Source organism: Phacochoerus africanus, chromosome 4 (assembly GCF_016906955.1).
Source record: "Phacochoerus africanus isolate WHEZ1 chromosome 4, ROS_Pafr_v1, whole genome shotgun sequence".
Taxonomy (NCBI): domain Eukaryota; kingdom Metazoa; phylum Chordata; class Mammalia; order Artiodactyla; family Suidae; genus Phacochoerus; species Phacochoerus africanus.
Window position 1 is genome coordinate 15,120,286 of NC_062547.1, and position 18,794 is coordinate 15,139,079.

Consider the following 18,794-nt stretch of genomic DNA (forward strand, 5'->3'; position numbering starts at 1 on the left):
TCTGAAAAAAAAACTCATGTAAATTGTTCTATAAGAAGGGGCCCTACATCACAAATTAGAAAATTAAAATAAAATCATATTTTAAAATGAATTTCAAAGATAAAAGCAACTATAAAAGATTTGAAGGATTCCAGATCCCCATAATTGTGCCATTTAATTAGCTGGTCTGACCCATGCAACAAACACATGGATGGTTGCATATGGCCATGGACTGCTATAATACCACTTAGGGAGTATTCCCAATGGAAACCTCAGTGCAAGCTCTATTAACTCTATTATAGTAGAACATCAAGCGCTAGGCTTGGAGCCCTTCTCCAAGTCCTCCTCTGGCTGTTGCCCTCCAAGTCAACCAGTTGGCTCAGGAATCTGGACTAACCACCCATGGAGACTCAACCCAAGTATGCCTTCCAGGTAGAAGAAACCAGGAAAGCTCTCACAGAGTATTTTAATTAGATGCTGCCTGCAACCACCCACTTGGCCCTACACTCCTTAGGGCCAGGAGCCGGGATACACCTAAAACCATGCGCAACCAGCAGCTCACTCCTAAGTGGAACAACCCCACTCGGTGAGTCTAACCTCCCATTCCGCCTCAAGTTGCCCAGGATCACTCCATGGGGACATCAGATCCCAGTGAAGAAGGGAATCCCAGTCCCAACCTCCAGAAAAACACCCTGGGGTGTGGTTACAATAGATCCCCTAGACTGCTTGTGGAAACCTCTCTCTGACCTAAAGCTTCTCTTCCAAAGAATAACACAAGTCCGCCCAGGGAGATTCAGGCCCCAGCGGTGGGTTTCCACATCAAGGCACACTTGCCAACAGGCCAAAGACTGAGATAGCTTCATGTTTCCATGTATCTGACATCCTTTCTCTTCAAAAGGCTAGAAAAATGGAGACCAACTCTTAGGGCTGAAGCCTGGTAACAAACACACACATCTGAAGGCAGTGGAGGCAAAGTCCTGCTCCTTAGGTGTGGCAAAGACACTGCTGGAAATCAGCAGGAAGATGTTACAGAAAATGGACCTTTGCCCCTCAGCGTCCCTTAAGGATGAGGAGAAGGACAGAAAGCAGAGAGGATGTGTCACCAGCAAAGCCCTTTAACAACTCTTGAGACATGAAAACAGAATCTGCTAATAAAATACAGGCTCACCTTTTTTGTTGCCTTTGTGCTCACTCCTGTTTTCCTTGCCCAAGAGCAGAGTAAGAGGGTGTGGAGCCCTGGCACCTGGCGCTTTGGACCAGAGTTCCTCCTGCGAAATGGCTCTGCCACACCTCAGCCCAGCAACCTTGTGCTGAAGCCCTGGGTATGACACCACAATTCAAGATAGCGAAGGGGCCCTGCAAAGGTGCTGCAGCACTGAGGCCTGGAGCGTGAGCTTCTCAGATGTGCTGGCTCCATGAGAACACTGCACCCCCCCCGCGACGCTGATGAGAACTCAGCCTCCTCCCCACCCCAATGAAGAAAACCTGGCCCACTTCCCTCCCCCTCCATGAGAACCCCACCCACCGCTTGTCTGTTTAGGAGAGCATGTGCTCTAGAGAGCCAGCTGGTGCCTTTCTGTTCTTTGATCAAAGAAAAAGGCTTCCAGAGTTCCCGCTGTGACTCAGCAGGAACCAACCCAACTAGTATGCTTGAGGAGGCCTGTTCCATCCCTGGCCTCACTCAGTGGTTTACAGATCCCGTGTTGCCTCGAGCAGTGGTGTGGGTCACAGATGAGGCTGGGATCCTGAGTTGTTGCAGCTGTGGCATAGACTGGCAGCTGCAGCTCCAATTCCACCCCTAACCTGGGAACTTCCATATGCGTCAGGGGTGCAGCCTTAAAAAGAACTATTAATAATAATAAGAAGAAGAACAAAGCTTCCCTTTGCTTTTGATCCAAACCTGACTCAAAGAGTTGGTCATAATAGCACCATGGAGGATTTTAAGTGGCAGCGAAGGGGAGTCGAATCTAACTTTCCCTTTCCTAGCTGTTTAGATGGTTTGGAAAAGGAAAGCATAGTCTCTATTAGAAGGCCCAATGAAATCAGGAAAGCAGCTGCAGTGGACAGCTCATAAATTCCCTCTCAAAGTATGAACCAGTTTCTTTTTGGACATTGTATTACAAAGGAAGAAGGAGGGGAGGGTAAGACAGGGAGGAGACAGAAAATAAAACATTAATGAGGGGACAGGAAAGGGTAGGAATGTGAAAGGGATAAGAAAGAATATTAGTGGTCAAGAGTCGACCTTAATGGGGTACAATCAAAAAGTGAAAAAAAAAAAAAATGAAAGCCTGCACTATGTTTCATTCCAGGTATGGGCTAGAAGTGAACTTTTTCCCACCAGTTTTTCCAGAAATCAGCAGAGACTCTATGAAACACAGTGAACCCCAATAGTACTGTGGAATTCATTCTGTTCGAGTCAAATGGAAGTTCTAAAAAAGCAGGACAATTAAAATAGGGAAATACCTCCAAAAAGAGATCTTTGTAATATATATGCTATATTAAACATCAAGCAAATTATGTGAAATATATGTAAATATATACACACATTCAAGTGCACAAGACAATCAAAAACAATTACATACCTCTGCTTACTGAAGATTTTACTGAAGAGCTTTGGATTAGTGTTACGATTCCAGGTGCAACTATTAATTGGTTTTCAAATTTAGTAAGTTTTTTTTTTTTATTTTTTTAAACAAATTGAAAAGGCACCTGGAAATTAAATCTGTCAGTTCTCTGAAGTGGTTCTGATTATGGAGGGAGACTTTGGGGGGAAGGCTTTCCCTAGAGTCATTAACCTTTTATATCATTCTCTTTAAAGGGACCCAACAAGAAGTCGAGGAAACAGCATCTGTTGCCAATAGTACTGTGAAGTGGCAGGTTTCAGCTGGCGAGAGGCAGACTGGGAGCATCAAAGACATGACTTTGACCAAACTTTGTGGTGTGTGGGTCAGAGATTCACTGAAATTAATAATTTACAAAGCAATTCTTAAAGCATCACTCTTAACTTTATTTTGGAAAAGCGTACCCAAATTATCACAGGAAGGGGAGAAAAATAAAGCAAAACTTGAGCCCTGGGCAATACTGGTGGGATATTTTTTCTTCTTAAATTAATATTAAAGGTTTGTGAAAAAAGAGAATTTAATCAAATATCGATATTTTGGATACTTGTAATATAATTGCAAGATACTGTCCTCAGAAATGAGGGGAAAGTATAGTTTTACAGATGATGATAAGATAATGGAGTGCAACCATACAAGACTATGAGAGAGTATATTTTCCCGATTATGGGTAAGAAAATGCCATAATTTCAAAGGAAAGTGAGGTGTTATGAGGTTGACATGCTCAGAAATGGGAGGAAGGTATTCTCTGAGATGGGTCCTGATTCACAGAGAAAGAAGACTTTCTCATGGACATTAGAGAATGGACAATGGAGGCACAGTTGCTAGGCTTGTGTTTAAATGCCCAGTTTCTTCCAGATGAGAACCAAGGAATATAATTCACAGTTGTCAAAACTGCTACAATTTGAGCCCTCTTAAATGGGAGGGCTCTCTCAGTGGGGAATAGTTGGTTTTTGTTTCTGTTTTTTCAGTTCAGGAGGAAAAACAAGAGGGGAATGAGCATGTAAAACAGGGGAATGTGTTTGAGTGTGAATTTGAATTCTTCTTATTACCATTATTCTTGCTATCAATAGTTTTCCTATATAAGAGAAGGCACTAATATAATGAGACTAATCCCATATCTAACACACAGGTCTGAGGAAACACAGCCCTGTAGTTTCCCATAAGCTGGAAAAGCCAGGCCCAACGTTGCTGTGAAGGGTAGAGGAGAGCCCAGAGTTCAGTAGGGACTCTAAGCCATGAACGTGAACTTGATGGATCTTTGGGCTGTGTCTCGGGTGGACACAATTCCTGATGCTTCCCTAAGACACTGTGCAATTCTACCCCAGCCCAGAACTAAAGGAATCATTAACATCTACAGCTTGGTGTGAAGAGTCACTTCTGAGCTCCTTTAAGCAAAACTATGTCCCAAAGCCCTTTCCACATGTACGTTGCAGTGGCCTCCCTAGAGTGTTTACACTCCCACCAAGTGGAGAAGCATCCCTTAATAAATATGAAAGAGTGGTGAGATTAAGAGCAGAGTGGTTTCTTTCTTTCCAGTCCCCCCCCCTTATTTATTTACATTAACAGAAGAATGTTTAAAATAGCAAGGCAAAGCAATTCCTGGGGAATACTCAAACAGTTTGAAGATGAAATTTCCCTTTCATCCTTTGCAGATCAAACAGGTCTTGATGTATCTCCAGGAGTTTCTTTTACTGCTTTTGTTTCCTTTGTCTCTGACTCCTTTTCTGCATTTGATGACTCGTCTAAGCTGAAAGAATTGATTTGATTGCACAGTAGAAATAGTGTTTAATATTAGAGATGAGAGTCAAACGAAAGCTTTCTTATTTTGCACATGGGATAACAGAAGCCCCAGGAATCTAAAGGATTTATCCAGAGATAGAGCAACCATATCTCAGAATCAGACTTGTATAATTTTGGTTTTCTGTGTACTACACCTGTGTCATCACTTGTATAATTTTGGTTTTCTATCTACTACACCTGTATCTGTGTAAAATTGGATGGCAGCTGGCTCACAAATCTTCACTTGGATAAAGCACAGCAGAACAACGTAGAGCACCAGACTGAAAATTTTTCTGGAGTCTATAAGATGCTCACAGGCAAGAATGTTAATGTGGAATTGTGAGTTTCTGTTGCAAACAAAAGTGACTAAAAAAAATTATATTCACACATATACAAAACTCTATAAGAGATCAGACCAAATATAGACATACCACCACTCTTAAATTAGCAATTAACATCTTGTAGGCAGATATCCCCTCTGCTTATGTGGAGCCAAATATATTTTAGAAATGAAGAAATAATGTAACTTGAAACAAATACATTGGTCTATGAAGGCTATTAAAAAATACTGGTCAGAGGAGTTCCCACTGTGGTGCAGTGGGTTAAGGATCCACCAGAGTCAGCAGAAGTGCAGTTCAATCCCTGGCTCGGGAACTTCCATATGCCAGGTAGAGGTGAAAAAAAAAAAAGACTATTCATCAGAGTTCAAAAGAATCTTTAAGGGGCAGAGATAAATATGCTTAAGTTAGAGGGGAAATTTAGATATTATTTTCTCAAATTCAAAATTAAAATAATTTTAAAAAAATTTGAATTTGAAAGATTCAATTTCTGAGATAACTCAATAAACATAATTAAGAGTTTTTGCACAGGATATTAGACTCATTAGGAAACTAATTGTACCTAGAAAAAGAATCAATAGAATGGCCGTGATCAAAAAGACAAAGACAAGTGTTTGTAGGGATGTGGAGGAAAGGGAACTCTTATGCTGGTGGGAATGTAAATTAGTATAACAATTGTAGAAAGCAGACTTATATTCCTGAATATAAGGAATTTCTGCTGTATAGAAAAGATATATATATATCACATTATCTTCCATCCTGATCCATCACAAGTGTTGGATATAGTTCCCTGTGCTATACAGCAGGATCCCATTGCCCATCCACTACAAATGCAAGTTTTCATCTGCTAACCTCAGACTCCCAATCCATCCCACTCCCCCTACCCTGAACAGCAACCACACGTGTGTTCTCTATGGCCATGATCTGTTTCTGTTTTGTAGGTAGATCATTTGTGCCATGTTTTAGACTCCACATGTAAGTGATATCTATATTGTCTGTCTTTCTGTTTCCAACTTACTTCCCTTTGTATGAGAGTCTCTAGTTCCATCCATGTTGCTACCAATGGCATTGTTTTGTCCTATTTTATGGCTGAGTAGGATTCCATTGTATAGATGTACCACACCTTCTTAATCCATTTTCTCTTGATGAGCATTGAGGTTGTTTCCATGTCTTGGCTACTGTGAATAGTGCTGCTGTGAACATATGGGTGCATGTATCTTATTCAATGAAAACTGTGTCTGGATAGATGCCCAGGAATGGGATTTCTGGGTCATACGGTAGCTCTAGATTTAGTTTTCTCAGGTATTTCCATACCCTTTTCCATAGTGGTTGTACGAATTTACATTCCCACCAACAGTGAAGCAGGTTTCCATTAACTCCACATCCATTCCAGCATTCGTTGTTTGTTGACTTGTTAATGATGGCCACTCTAACTGGTGTGAGATGGTACCCCACTGTTGTTTTGATTTGCCTTTCTCTAATAATTAGTGATGTTGAGCATTTCTCATGTGCCTGCTGGCCATCTGTATGTCTTCTTTGGAGAAATGTGTATTTAGGTCTTCTGCCCATTTTCTGATTATTTGTTTGTTTTTTTGTTCTTGAGTTGTATGAGTTGTTTGTATCTTTTGAATATTAAAATTTGTCAGCTGAATAATCACAAAACTTTTCTCCGATTCTGTGGGTTGTCTTTTCATTTTTTAAATTGTTTCCTTTTCTGTGCAGAAACTTTTGAATTTAATAAGTCCCACTCTTTGTGTGTGTGTGTGTGTGTGTGTCTTTATTCTAGGAGGTGGATCAAAAAAGATGTTGCTGTGATTTATGTCAAAGAGCTGCTCTGCCTATATTTTTCTCTAGGAGTTTTAGAGTATCTGGCCTTACATTTAGGTCTTTAATACATGTTGAGGTTATTTTTGTGTGTGGTATTAGAAAATGTTCTATTTTCATTCCTTTACATCATGTCATTGTTCAGTTTTCCCAGCATGACTTTTTGAAGAGATTATCTTTCCTGCACTGTATATTTTTGCCCCTTTTGTCATAGATCAGTTGTCCATAGGTGCTTGGGTTTGTTTCTGGGCTTTCTCTCCTGTTCCATGGATCTCTATTTCTGTGTTTGTGCTGGTACTATACAGTTTTGATGACTGTAGCTTTGTAGTAAAGTGTGAGATCAGGGAGCCTGATTCCTCCTGTTCTGTTTTTTTCTTTTCAGTATTGCTTTGGCTATTTGAGGTCTTTAGTGTTTCCATACAAATTTCATTTATTTTTAAAATTATTTTAAAATTTTTTATAGTTGACTTATAATGTTCTGTCCATTTCTGCTGTATAGCAATGTGACCCAGTCATACATACATATACATATATATACACATATATAATATATATATAAATATACATTTTTTCTCACATTATCCTCCATTGTGTAATTTAAAATATTTTGTCTAGTTCTGTAAAGAATGTCATTGGTAATTTGATAGGGATTGCATAGAATCTGTAGATGGCCTTAGGTAGAATTGTTATTTTGACTACATTGATTATCCCAATCCAAGAGCATGGTATATTTTTCCATCTATTGTGTCTTCGATTTCTTTCATCAGCATCTTCTAGTTTTCAAAGTACAGGTCTTTTGTCCCTTTTGGTAGGTTTATTCCTAGGTATTTTATTCTTTCTGATGCAATGTAAAATGGGATGGTTTCCCTAATTTCTCTTTCTGATTTTTCAGTGTTAGTATATGGAAAAGCAATTGATTACTGTGGCTTAATTTTGTACCAGACACCAATGTCATCTGCTATCACTTCTATGTGGACTCTCAAAAAGGATGCAATGAACTTCTTTGCAGAGCAGCTATCGACTCACAGACTTTGACAAACATATGTTTTCCAAAGGAGACAGGTGGGGATGGGGGGATAGGCTGGGGATTTGCGATAGAAATGCTATAGAAGCTTTTTATCCTGAGACTTTACCAAATTCATTGATGAGCCCTAATAGTTTTCTGGTGGTGTCTTTAGGATTTTTAGGTATAGTATCATGCCATCTGCAAAGAGTGCTAGTTTTATTTCTTTTCCAATTTGTATTCCTTTTATTTCTTTTGCTTCTCTGATTTCCGTCACTAGGACTTTCAAAAAAAAAAAAAAAAGGACTAATAACAAGGGGTTACAAATAGATTCCACAAAGCCCCAGAGATTCTGACCCTCCTAATAGGTGTGAGGTGCTATTCATTGTGGTTTTGATTTGCACTTCCCTGATAATTAATAATGTTCAGCACCTTTTTACATGCCTCTTAGCCATTTTGATGTAGTCTTTAAAAATATATCTGTTTATTCCTTTACCCAATTAAAAATTGGATTATTTACTTTTTATTGCTATTGAGTTGTATAATTTTCCTATATATTTTGGCTTTTAACCCATCATCAGATCTAAAGGTTGCAAACATTTGCTCCCATTGTTTTGCTTGCCTTTTCACATTTTGGCTGTTTCGTTTACTTTTTTATTCCCACACCTGTGGCATGTGGACATTCCTGGGCCAGGGATTGAACCTCCACAACAGCAGTGACTGCAGCTGCTTCAGTGACAATGCTGGGTCCTTAACTCACTGCACCATGAGTGAATTCCTGATTGTTTCTTTAATGTTTCTCTTTTTCTTCAAAAAATAAAAAAAAAAATTTTGTTTGATAAACAAGTAGTCTTGCTTGTTTAGTTTTACATTTGTTGCCTGAGCTTTTGGTGTCATAGTCAAGAATCATTATGCAGACCAATGTCAATAAGCTTTTACTCTATGTTTTCTTCTGGCATTGTTACAGTTTCAGGTTTTACATTTAAGTCTTGTTCCTTTTTGTGTTGATTTTTGTACACAGTATAAAATACAGGTCCAGTTTCATTCTTTTTCATGTGAATATAACTTTACCTATCACTATTTACTGAAAAGTCTATTTATTCCCCATTGAGGTATCTTGGCACCCTGTCAAATATTAGGTAACTCTATAGGCAAGGGTTTATTTATGGGATCTCAATTCTGTTCTGTTGTTTTGGGTGTCTATTTTATCCCAGTACCATCCTTTTGTGATTACTATAGCTTTGAAATATAATTTGAAATTTGGAAGTGAGATGTCTCCAGGTTTATTCTTCTTTCTCAGTATTGTTTTGGAAACTCAGGGTCTCTGGTGGTTCCATATGTATTTTAGGACAGTATATTCTAATTCTGTGAAATATGTCCTGGAATTTTGATATGAACTTCATTGTATCTTAGATGGTAGTATGGATGTTTTAACAGTATTAATTCTCATGATCCAATAAATATTTTTCTCGGAAAATTTATTTTCCATTTATTTCTTTTCCATTTATTTATGTCTTTTTCAATTTCTTTCTTTAATGTCTTACAGTTTTTAGTGTAGAAGACTTTCAGCTCACTGTTTAAATTTCTTCCTAAGTATTTAATTCTTTTTGATATTCTCATAAAAGGGGTATTTTTTCTGATTTCCTTTTCATATAGTTTGCTGTAAAGAGATACAAACAATTTTTGTATTTTGATATTTATTCTACATTTGTACTGGATTCATTTATTCGTTTTTAGAGTTTTTTTGTGTTTTAAATATATATAAAATCATGTCATCTCAGACTTTCCATTTGGATGCCTATTAGTTCTTTTTCTTTTCTGACTGCTTTTGCTAGTACTTTTTTGTTTGTTTTTACAGCCACACCTGCAGCATATGGTTGTTCCTGGGCCAGGGGTTGAATTGGAGCTGCAGCTCTGGCCTACACCACAGCCACAGCAACAAGAGACCTGAACCGCATCTGTGCCTTATGCTGTCACTTGTGGCAATGCTGGATCCTTAACACACAGAGTCAGGCCGGAGATAGCACCTGCATCCTCACAGAGACAATGTGGAGTCCTTAACTGGCTGAGCCACACTGGGAACTCCTAGTACTTCTAATGCTATGTTGAATAGACGTGATGAAAATGGGCATCCTTAGTTTTCACTCGGTGTTAGAGGAAAAGTAGTCAGTTTTCTCTCATTGGTTACCATATTAGCTGTGGGCTTTTCATTAATGGTTTTTATTGTGTTAAGGAAACTTCCTTCAAAATCTATTTTGTTGAGTGTTTTTCATGAATGGTTGTTGTGCTTAAATGCTTTTTCTGTATCTATTGACATGATTATGTTGCGTTTCTTTTTATATTTCCTTCTGTGAAGTGGTTTACCACATTGATTGATTCACATATTTTAAAGAAATCTTGCATCCTTGGTCATGGTGTATAATCTTTTGGAGGTGCTAAATGTAGTTTGCTTGTGTTCTACTGAGGTATATTTCTTATTCATAATGCTTGACTGGTAAAACTTCTTGAGCCTTTGCATATCAAAATGTATTCATTTTATTCTCATATTTTAGTTCTCATTTGGATGATATAAAACTGAAAGTTGTTTTGGAGAAATTAAGGACATTTACCCATTAACACTCAATTTGTAGATTTGCAGACAAAAACTCTGATACAGGGTTGATTTTTTTTTGTAGCCTATTTTTATTTTGTGAATTTGGCATCCTAGTGAATTCCTAGTAATATAGCAATTGACATTTTTAGGAGTTCTTTTTAGGATCAATTTTTTGTTTGTTTGTTTTCTTAGACATGTCAAAATGGCTATGACCTTTTGAGAGACCACTGAAATCCACCCAGGGATGACTGAATTACACCTTCTATAGGTGATGTCTACCACTCTTTTGGCTTTATTGCCATCTTTTTTTTTCTTTTTCTTTTTTTCATCTCTTGTCTTTTCAGGGCCACACCCATGGCATCTGGAGGTTCCCTGGCTAGGGGTCCAATTAGAGCTGTGGCTGCTGGCCTATGCCAGAGCCACAGCAACTCAGGATCTGAGCCACATCTGCGACCTACAACACAGCTCATGGCAATCCTGGATCCTTAACCCACTGAGCAAGGCCAGGGATCAAACCCACAACCTCATGGTTCCTAGTCGGATTTGCTAACCATTCAGCCATGACAAGAACTCCTAACTGCCATCTAATATGCTCGAGATTTCTACATTTTTCTGAGTATCAGAAACACGTATTTCAATTGTACATTGCTACTTCAATTCCATCTTCTAGGACTCTCTCTTCCAGCCTCATTTCTCTTCACTTTGCCATCTTACTCCTTTTCATCCATTGTGTCCCATTTTTGGTGCCTTTTCATCCAGAAATCTTTCCCTGATGTGCGTCCCTCCAACATGATTTCATAGTTCCCTGTGCTTCATTGTTTTGTCATTTATAACACTGTGCTGTAATTTTCTACTCCCTCCTGGGAGTTTTTCAATGGTTCCTAAGCTCTTTGAAGGCAGAATCCAGGTCTCTTTTTATTCACCACTGAAGCCCAGCAACATGTCTGATACATTCCTTGTGCTCAGAAATATTTAATATTTGTCATTAATGAATTAATGACAAAAGGGAAAAAAAGGAATGTATTTATCCTGAAATTGTTTGTATGTAGACAGAGATGTGTATTTTTACAAATAGCTTTTAATAATGAAATGTTTCTAAAAAGTAACCACATTGAGAAAATATAACAGAAACAGCTCATATTAATAAGATAATGAAATCTTGCTGAGGACAGGGAGCATATCAAGCTAAACTACTTACTCATATGCTGAGAATTGTAATTTCAGTCTCTTTTACCTCCTCCTCAGTGTAAGCAGTAACAAAAACAAAGTATAGTTCCCCCAAGAGGTATAGCCAAAATTGTCCCTAGAGTTGAATCAGGCAAAAGTAGGAAATAATGCCCTGGCCTTCAGCACTACATTTTTGCATTTTTTAAAAATTATTGAAGTCATTCATTTTCCTTTGTACTTTGACTCATTCATTTAATATTGATCATGCACCTGCTATTTTGCTACCTTGTAGAAACGATTGTTATGTTGCAGGCAAGTACTTTATATTTAAATCCCTTTCTGATATGAAACCATTTTTTTGAATCATTACTCTTTCTGATGTGTTGCCTACATAGCATGGGTGATATGAGCAATACATAATGGTCCTGAAGCCTACAAGGTAATGTGGAGATGGTGTATATAAGCTTCACCTTCATTATCTAACCCTCAGAGATAAGTAGGGCCAATGATTTTATAGCCCCAAAATAGTTACTTCCTCTAATGTTACAGGCACTCACACAAGCACAGTTATTACAGAAAAATCACTCAATTTTTAATGATAGATAATAAATGAATATGTACATTGTGTTCAGCACAGGCCCTGTCTCAATAAATGATAACTAGTATAGTTATCTGATTTTGCTATCATCATTGCTTGACAGTTGAGGGCATGATATAGGAAATCAGTCAGTTTCCTGGTTCTCCAGTGTATCTTTTTTGATATCATCCCCATGATACCAGATTTCTCACTTGAAAAATGACAATAGTAACTGTATACTTCCTTGGATTATTACAGAGAATGCTGCCCAATAATGGAAAAATTAATTAGTTATTTAATTTGTTATTAGAAGGCCAGCTTATGAATCCATGTATCTGCTTGAACCTAGTAAGATTCTTCAAAAATTCTTCCATTTTGGTAGAATTTTCTAAACATGAAAAGAGTGGCCGCACATTGTGTTATTCTCTATTTTCTTGCACCTATTTCTGCTCCACTCAATGCAGGGGATATGATTCATAACAGTTAGTTGATTTCTTTATCCCACAAATATTCTTTGCTGAGATAGCCTTTTGACCATAGCCTCAGGTAAATCAATGCTGGGCCCAAGTCATATTTGTCTGTCACCTAAGATAGCTTTCCTGCCACACAATTTCCTAATGGCATTTTTCATCTGGGCATTTCTCAAGGTATAGATTAAGGGATTTAACATGAGGGTTATGGTAGTGTAGAATACAGCAATGGCTTTGTCAATTGATAACGTACCTGCAGGTCTCAGGTACACAAATATACAAGGCACAAAGAATAAGACAACCACTGTGATGTGGGAGATGCAGGTGGAGAGGGCTTTGTGCCTCGCCTCCAAGCTGTAGGTCCTTAGGGAGCCCAGAATGACCACATAGGAGACCAGCAGGAGAAGGAAGTTTAAAAGACAGATGAGGCCACTGTTGGCAGCAACAAAGAGCCCCAGAGTGTGGGTATCAGTGCAGGCAAGATCCAGCAAAGGGTTCAGATCACACATAAAGTGATCTATGACGTTAGGACCACAGAAGGGTAATCTGGAGATGAAGAGGATCTGTATGGTTGCGTGAAGAAAGCCTCCCACCCACGACACTCCCATGAGAAGATTACACACTCGCCAATTCATGATAGTCATGTAGTGCAAAGGCTTGCAGATGGCCACATAGCGGTCATAGGCCATCACAGTCAGCAGGATGACCTCAGCACCTCCAAAGAAATGTTCCCCAAAGATTTGGGTCATACACTCCTCAAATAGGATGGTCTTCTTTCCATGGAGTGAATCTATAATCATTTTGGGGGTACTGACAGAGGAGTAGCAGGCATCAATGAAGGAGAGATGGGCCAGGAAAAAGTACATGGGGGACCCCAGGGATGGGCTGGCAGTGATGGTGATCACGATGAGCACATTTCCTACCACAGTGATAATATAGATGACAGAAAACACAGCAGATATGAGTTTCTGCATCTCTGGATTCTGTGTGAGCCCCAGGAGAACAAACTCTGTCACATTGTTCCTATTCTCCATGTATTTCATATGATGGTTAATTGCATTACCTGAAAAGAAAACCATTTTTATGAATGCCACCTTGACTTTGGTACACTTCCCATTATACTATATAATAAATCTCTAAATTCTATTAAGTCTTGGATTCTTTTTCTTTGTTTGTTTGTTTTTTAGGGCTGTACCTGTGGCATATGGAAGTTCCCAGGCTAGGGGTAATATTGGATCTGCAGCTCCCAGCCTATGCCACAGCAACACCAGATCCAAGCCGTGTCTGTGACCATACCACAGCTCACGGCAACACCAGATCCTTAACCCACTGAGCAGGGCCAGGGATCAAACCTGCATCCTCAAGATTCCCTTCCACTCTGCCACAACAGGAACTCCCAAGTCTTGAATTCTTTTAGTGTGTGTATTTGTGTGTGTTGGAAGTAAAGATTGTGAGTTCATAAAGATTATTTAAATTATCTCCCAGGTAAAGTCTTTTTTAACACTATAGATATGAGTAACTTTTCTAAACATACACACAGGAGGCCACCTGTGCACACTTCATCATCCCAAAGGACTGAGTCTAATTTGACATAGTACATAGCTCACAGCACACATATTGGCACCCAACTCTGAAAAGCAGGTAGAAGTTGGGCATAAAAATTTATCATTGCACAGCTGCAGAATTTTTGCTTTAGTATCTAGGAAATGAGGAACCATGGAAAGTTATTGAGAATATGAGTGAAAGGATGGATAGGAATTTGAATAAGAGGTATCTTGGCTCTTATTCTACTAAAGACCTTTGTGAGTCTTGGATGAAATGCCTGAAGTCCAGTAAAGGGGTAGAAAGCAAACGCAGGAACCGCAGGAATAGACTACCTATAATAGTTGAGTAAGGAGATATCTAATGGCAGAATATGGTGTCTGATATCAGAGAGGTGGGTCTTATCATTGGCTTTATTTCTATGAGCCTCAAAATTTTCAACTGTGAAATTAAGGTTATTTTTAATTATAAATGATCTTTTTTTTTTCAGCAGTTGGAGAGAGGATGAAATACTCTATTACTATACCTGAAAAGTATTGAAAAATGAGCCCTGTGTATGGTAAGGAACAATCCTTAGCAAGGGTCAGCACTATTGAAAAACTTACCTTAGTTGTCTTAGATGGTCTTGATGTGTTGGGGTGTTCAAAACCAATTATTTTTTCAAACTGGCTGCTTCTTGTAATAAGTCATTCTAAATATAAAATATATGTCAGACCTGGGAAGAGCTTATTCATATAATTCACTATCAAATAAACAATTATTAAGAAATCATACACATTGAATATGTGCCACATTTTTGGCATGTCAAGTATACGTCAGTAAGCTTGTTTCAAAAAGGAAGAGTTCCTATAAGCCTACATCTCCCCACCTTTCCTAAAGCTTCAAAAGTTCTTCACAGAAACTCTGTTGGAAACATCATTCAGGATCATTTTTGCATTTAGAATGGGTTCTCTTGAAAGGCTGTGAAGAAGTGATCTTAAATAAATGGGTCTGGTTCTGTGGGGCAAGAGGCAGATAGTGTAGAGGTCAAAAAGTTCACTCTGTCCATGATGAAGCTGGTTCTGGAGAAGCAAATGGCAATCAAACTCATTTTCATCTTGCTCTTGTCGAGAAGACATTTAAAAAGATTTCCATAAGCTTCAGGGACCTTGTCTCATGGCTGCTGCTTTCTCTCCTAGGAATTAATCATCAGCTTTGATAGAAGGGTTTGTTTTAGGAGCAAGTATCTGCAGAGACGTGTTGAGAAACACCCATTCTTGAATGGGAAGAGAATCATCTCTACACTTGTAACCTAACCTAACCAAGAGCCCCTTTCTCTATCTAAGCCTGGACCGTTAAGAAAACTGAATGTCATGTGCACAGCAAGGTGGCAAAATTGCAGTGTATGGAAATGATAGGGATGGAGGTGATTGTAGAAATCCCCCCAAAAAGGACTGTAGATATAGAGGAGTACCTAGGGGACTTTTGGAGATCACTGTAAGTTACGAACTTCTCAAGAAGGCCATCAGAACAAGGCAGGCTTGCTTGACCTGTGGAGGCATGAGATAAACCTCAGGTCATTGGGTGAGGTCTGCATTCAGATTCAGACCAAGGGCAGGAGTTTGAGGACTGCCTATCTGCTTAGTTACATGAGCACCATGACCAGACACTAGGAGGAGCTACTACTCGAAGAAAGAGAAAGAGGCAGCATTTTTCCAACCCCCACTTCTTTTGGGTGAAAAACACAGTAGCCCACCAAATCCTTGGGGCAGAGCCTCCTTGCCTGCCTGCTTGAATCTCTCATGATCATCCTATCTTAATAAATCTATTTCTTGCTTAATATTTTGTCTCTTGCTGAATTCCTTCTATGTGGAGGCATGAAGAACCTGAACCTCAGTAGTCCAGATGCAGGGTGAGTGATTCTAATTTAAAGCTGTGGGGATAATTCCAATCTGTGTTTAGGCTGGATTTTAGTCCTAGAACATGGGTTCAAGTCCCAACCTGGGTTCTGGCTAAGTTCAGGGCATTAGCACTGTCAGTTTCAAATGGTGCTGTAGTTTCCTGATTGAATTGTATCACAGAAAGAGCTTCCATTTTACCTTGAATATTAAACTTTTTCTGGATGCCCACTAATGACTTCTCGAAAGCTCGATCAGCAATGGCATAAAATTAATGGCAGCCATTTTGAAGTACTTGACTCAAAAGCTGTTTTTCCCAAGCTGCCAATCCATCTATTGCTTATGGAATGGGTGGTCAATGGGGACCTGCTCTATAGCACAGGGAAATCTACTCAATATTCTGTGATAGTTTATATGAGAATGGATATGTGTATATGTATAACTGAATCACTTTGCTGTGCAGCAGAAGTTAATACCACATTGTAAACCAACAATATGTATACAAGTATATGTAACTGTGTCTCCATGCTCTACAGTAGAATATATATATATATATACACATATACATATATATATAAATGATTAAAATGTCAATAAAATCTAAAAAAAATTAAAAAGTTGTTTTTCATATTTCTTAGAAGGGAATGTGAATAGTCAGGAACCCAGATTACAGTTACTTCCTTCTGGGATTCATGAACTGATCATTGTGGAATTCTGGGCAGCATTAAAAAAAATGTGGAGAGATATCTGAAGCCATATGAAGAAATGGAAATCAGACATTCCATATCCCTGTGACCTGGTAGTGTTAATTATTTCCATTGTAGCTCTGCATGAGGGTATGTAGTACTCAGTTTCAATTTATATCTCCATGATCACCAATGATATTGAACATATTTTTCATTTTCTTATTGGCTTTTTGTGTATCTTCTTTTGTGGTGTTACTGTTTAAGTTCTTTGCACAGTCTAAAAATATGGGCTGTTTTTTTTTTTAATTCCTGAGTTGTAAGTATTCTATATATTCTAGACACAGGTTCTTAGTCATATATTTAAATGGCACATATGTAAAATGTTCTCCACGTCTCTGCCTCTATGGCTTGCATTTTCATTTTTTTTGAAGATTTTTATTTTTTTCTATCATAGTTGATTTACAATGCTCTGTCAATTTCTGCTGTTGGCATTTTCATTTTTAAACATAGTTTCACCTGATGAGCCAAGGTTTGACCAATTTTAACTTTTCATTTTTCTTAGGGTTCATGCTTATTGTGTCATATCTGAGAAATATTGGTCTGCCTCAAGATCAAAATAGAATTTTTATTAATTTAGTTACCATTAACACATTAATTTCTCACTCAAAATAATTTTTTGTTACTTTATGTGTATGGTGTGAAGTAATGGTGAGATTTATTTTATTCTATATAAATATAGTTCTAACAATTAAAGATTGAATTATGAATTTAAAAACTTCCCACAAAGAAAACCCAGGCCAAAAACGCTTCGCTGGTAAATTTTATCAAACACTTAAGGAAGAATTAACACCAATCCTATACAAACTATTCCAAAAAAGAACTCCAGGGAATACTTCCACATTCATTCTATAAGAACAGTATTACCCTGATATCAAAACTAGACAAATATATAACAAGAAAGAAATGCATAGCCAATGACTCTTATAGACACAAAATTCTCAACAAAATATAATAAAGGGAATACAGCAAATGCTAAGAAGGATTATAGACCAAGAATAAGTGGGATTTATCCCAATAATGCAAAGTTGGTTCAATATATGAAAATCGATTATAATGATACACTATGTTGATAGGTTAAAGACCTATTACACAGTAATGATGGGTGTTATTATTACTATTTTTTTCCAATTCTGTATTCACTACTTAGCCCTAAATTTAAATAAAATAGCTTCATCAATTCATATAACATGTGACTTATACCCTCTCCTCTAGGCTGTAGAATACTTGCTACAATATGTGTTCCACTGTCCTGAGGATGTTATGTGTGAAGAAATTTGAAGAACTCTGTTTCCCCATGTAGACTTCTTTCATTGAATGGCCAGTAGAATCCCTAAAAGTCTAAAAAAGTCCATGGGAAGGCATGAAATCTATCTTCTCTATATCTACACCAGAAATGTTGGCACTAGTATTTGGACTCCAATTCTAGATAGCACACTTCCTGAAAATACAACGTCACGTGGTTCTGTCCTAAGAACAGAGTTTACCCTGATGTGTTTACAGTAGAGTTGAGAGATTGACTCAGGACCTCACCCTCTTTTGGTGACCTCAACCAGTGAGGAACAACTCTCAGTGGTATGCCCCCTGAAGGAAACCCCATGGGGTTGTTCACACAGCTTTTGCAACCCTTGATGTCTCAGTTCACGATACCCAAGGGCTTATACAAGGAAAGCTTTCTCACATCATTTTCCAAACTAGGAATGCGGGCTATTAGGACATTAAAGTGCAGGGAAATAAACAAATCAGTTGAAGATGGGTTGTTCATGGATAGAGTCTCCTGAATACCTTCTTCTAAGGCAAAATCTTAAAAAAAAAAAAAACCAAAGATAATTAATTCCTGGGAGGGTAACACCTTAGATAGAAAAATGGGTCCTTTGACATTCTCAGTAGTCTCCCTAACCACTAAGATTTGTAAAAAAAAAGCTCTTTTCTTATTTTGAGAGCCAATAAGAAGGGCTTATTAAATAATAGAAATAGTTGTGTCTCTTGTTCTATGACCACAGCCTAGGTGCTAAATATCAGAAAATTCCCCTTAGCACATAGGGACTTTGGGTTTCAAATTCAACATGGACGTTTCTTTTCCTTTGACTTGAATTTCCAAATCATTGGAACTTTGAAAATACTTGCTGAGTCCATTTAAATATCCTTGTGCCACCTTGATACTCTGCTTCCTGTAGCTCTATCCAATCAGTGGAGACTTGAGGAATACACTTGATAAGATTTTAAATGTAACAGTTATTTCTTATTCCTGGATACATTGGAAATTCTCCTTAGCTACAGA

General features: G+C 38.1%; 1 protein-coding gene across 1 annotated transcript; it reads right to left on the reverse strand.

Annotated features, from left to right (window-relative positions):
* Positions 1 to 12,449: 12,449 nt before the first annotated feature.
* On the reverse strand, positions 12,450 to 13,394 carry LOC125124464 (olfactory receptor 4C46-like). Its single transcript, XM_047774575.1, has one exon. The coding sequence runs from the start codon at positions 13,392 to 13,394 to the stop codon at positions 12,450 to 12,452; it is 945 nt and encodes a 314-aa protein (XP_047630531.1).
* Between the last annotated feature and the right edge of the window lie 5,400 nt (positions 13,395 to 18,794).

Excerpts from the sequence above, each read along its gene's own strand:
- LOC125124464 (XM_047774575.1), bottom strand. The coding sequence starts at position 13,394 with ATGAAATACATGGAGAATAGGAACAATGTGACAGAGTTTGTTCTCCTG.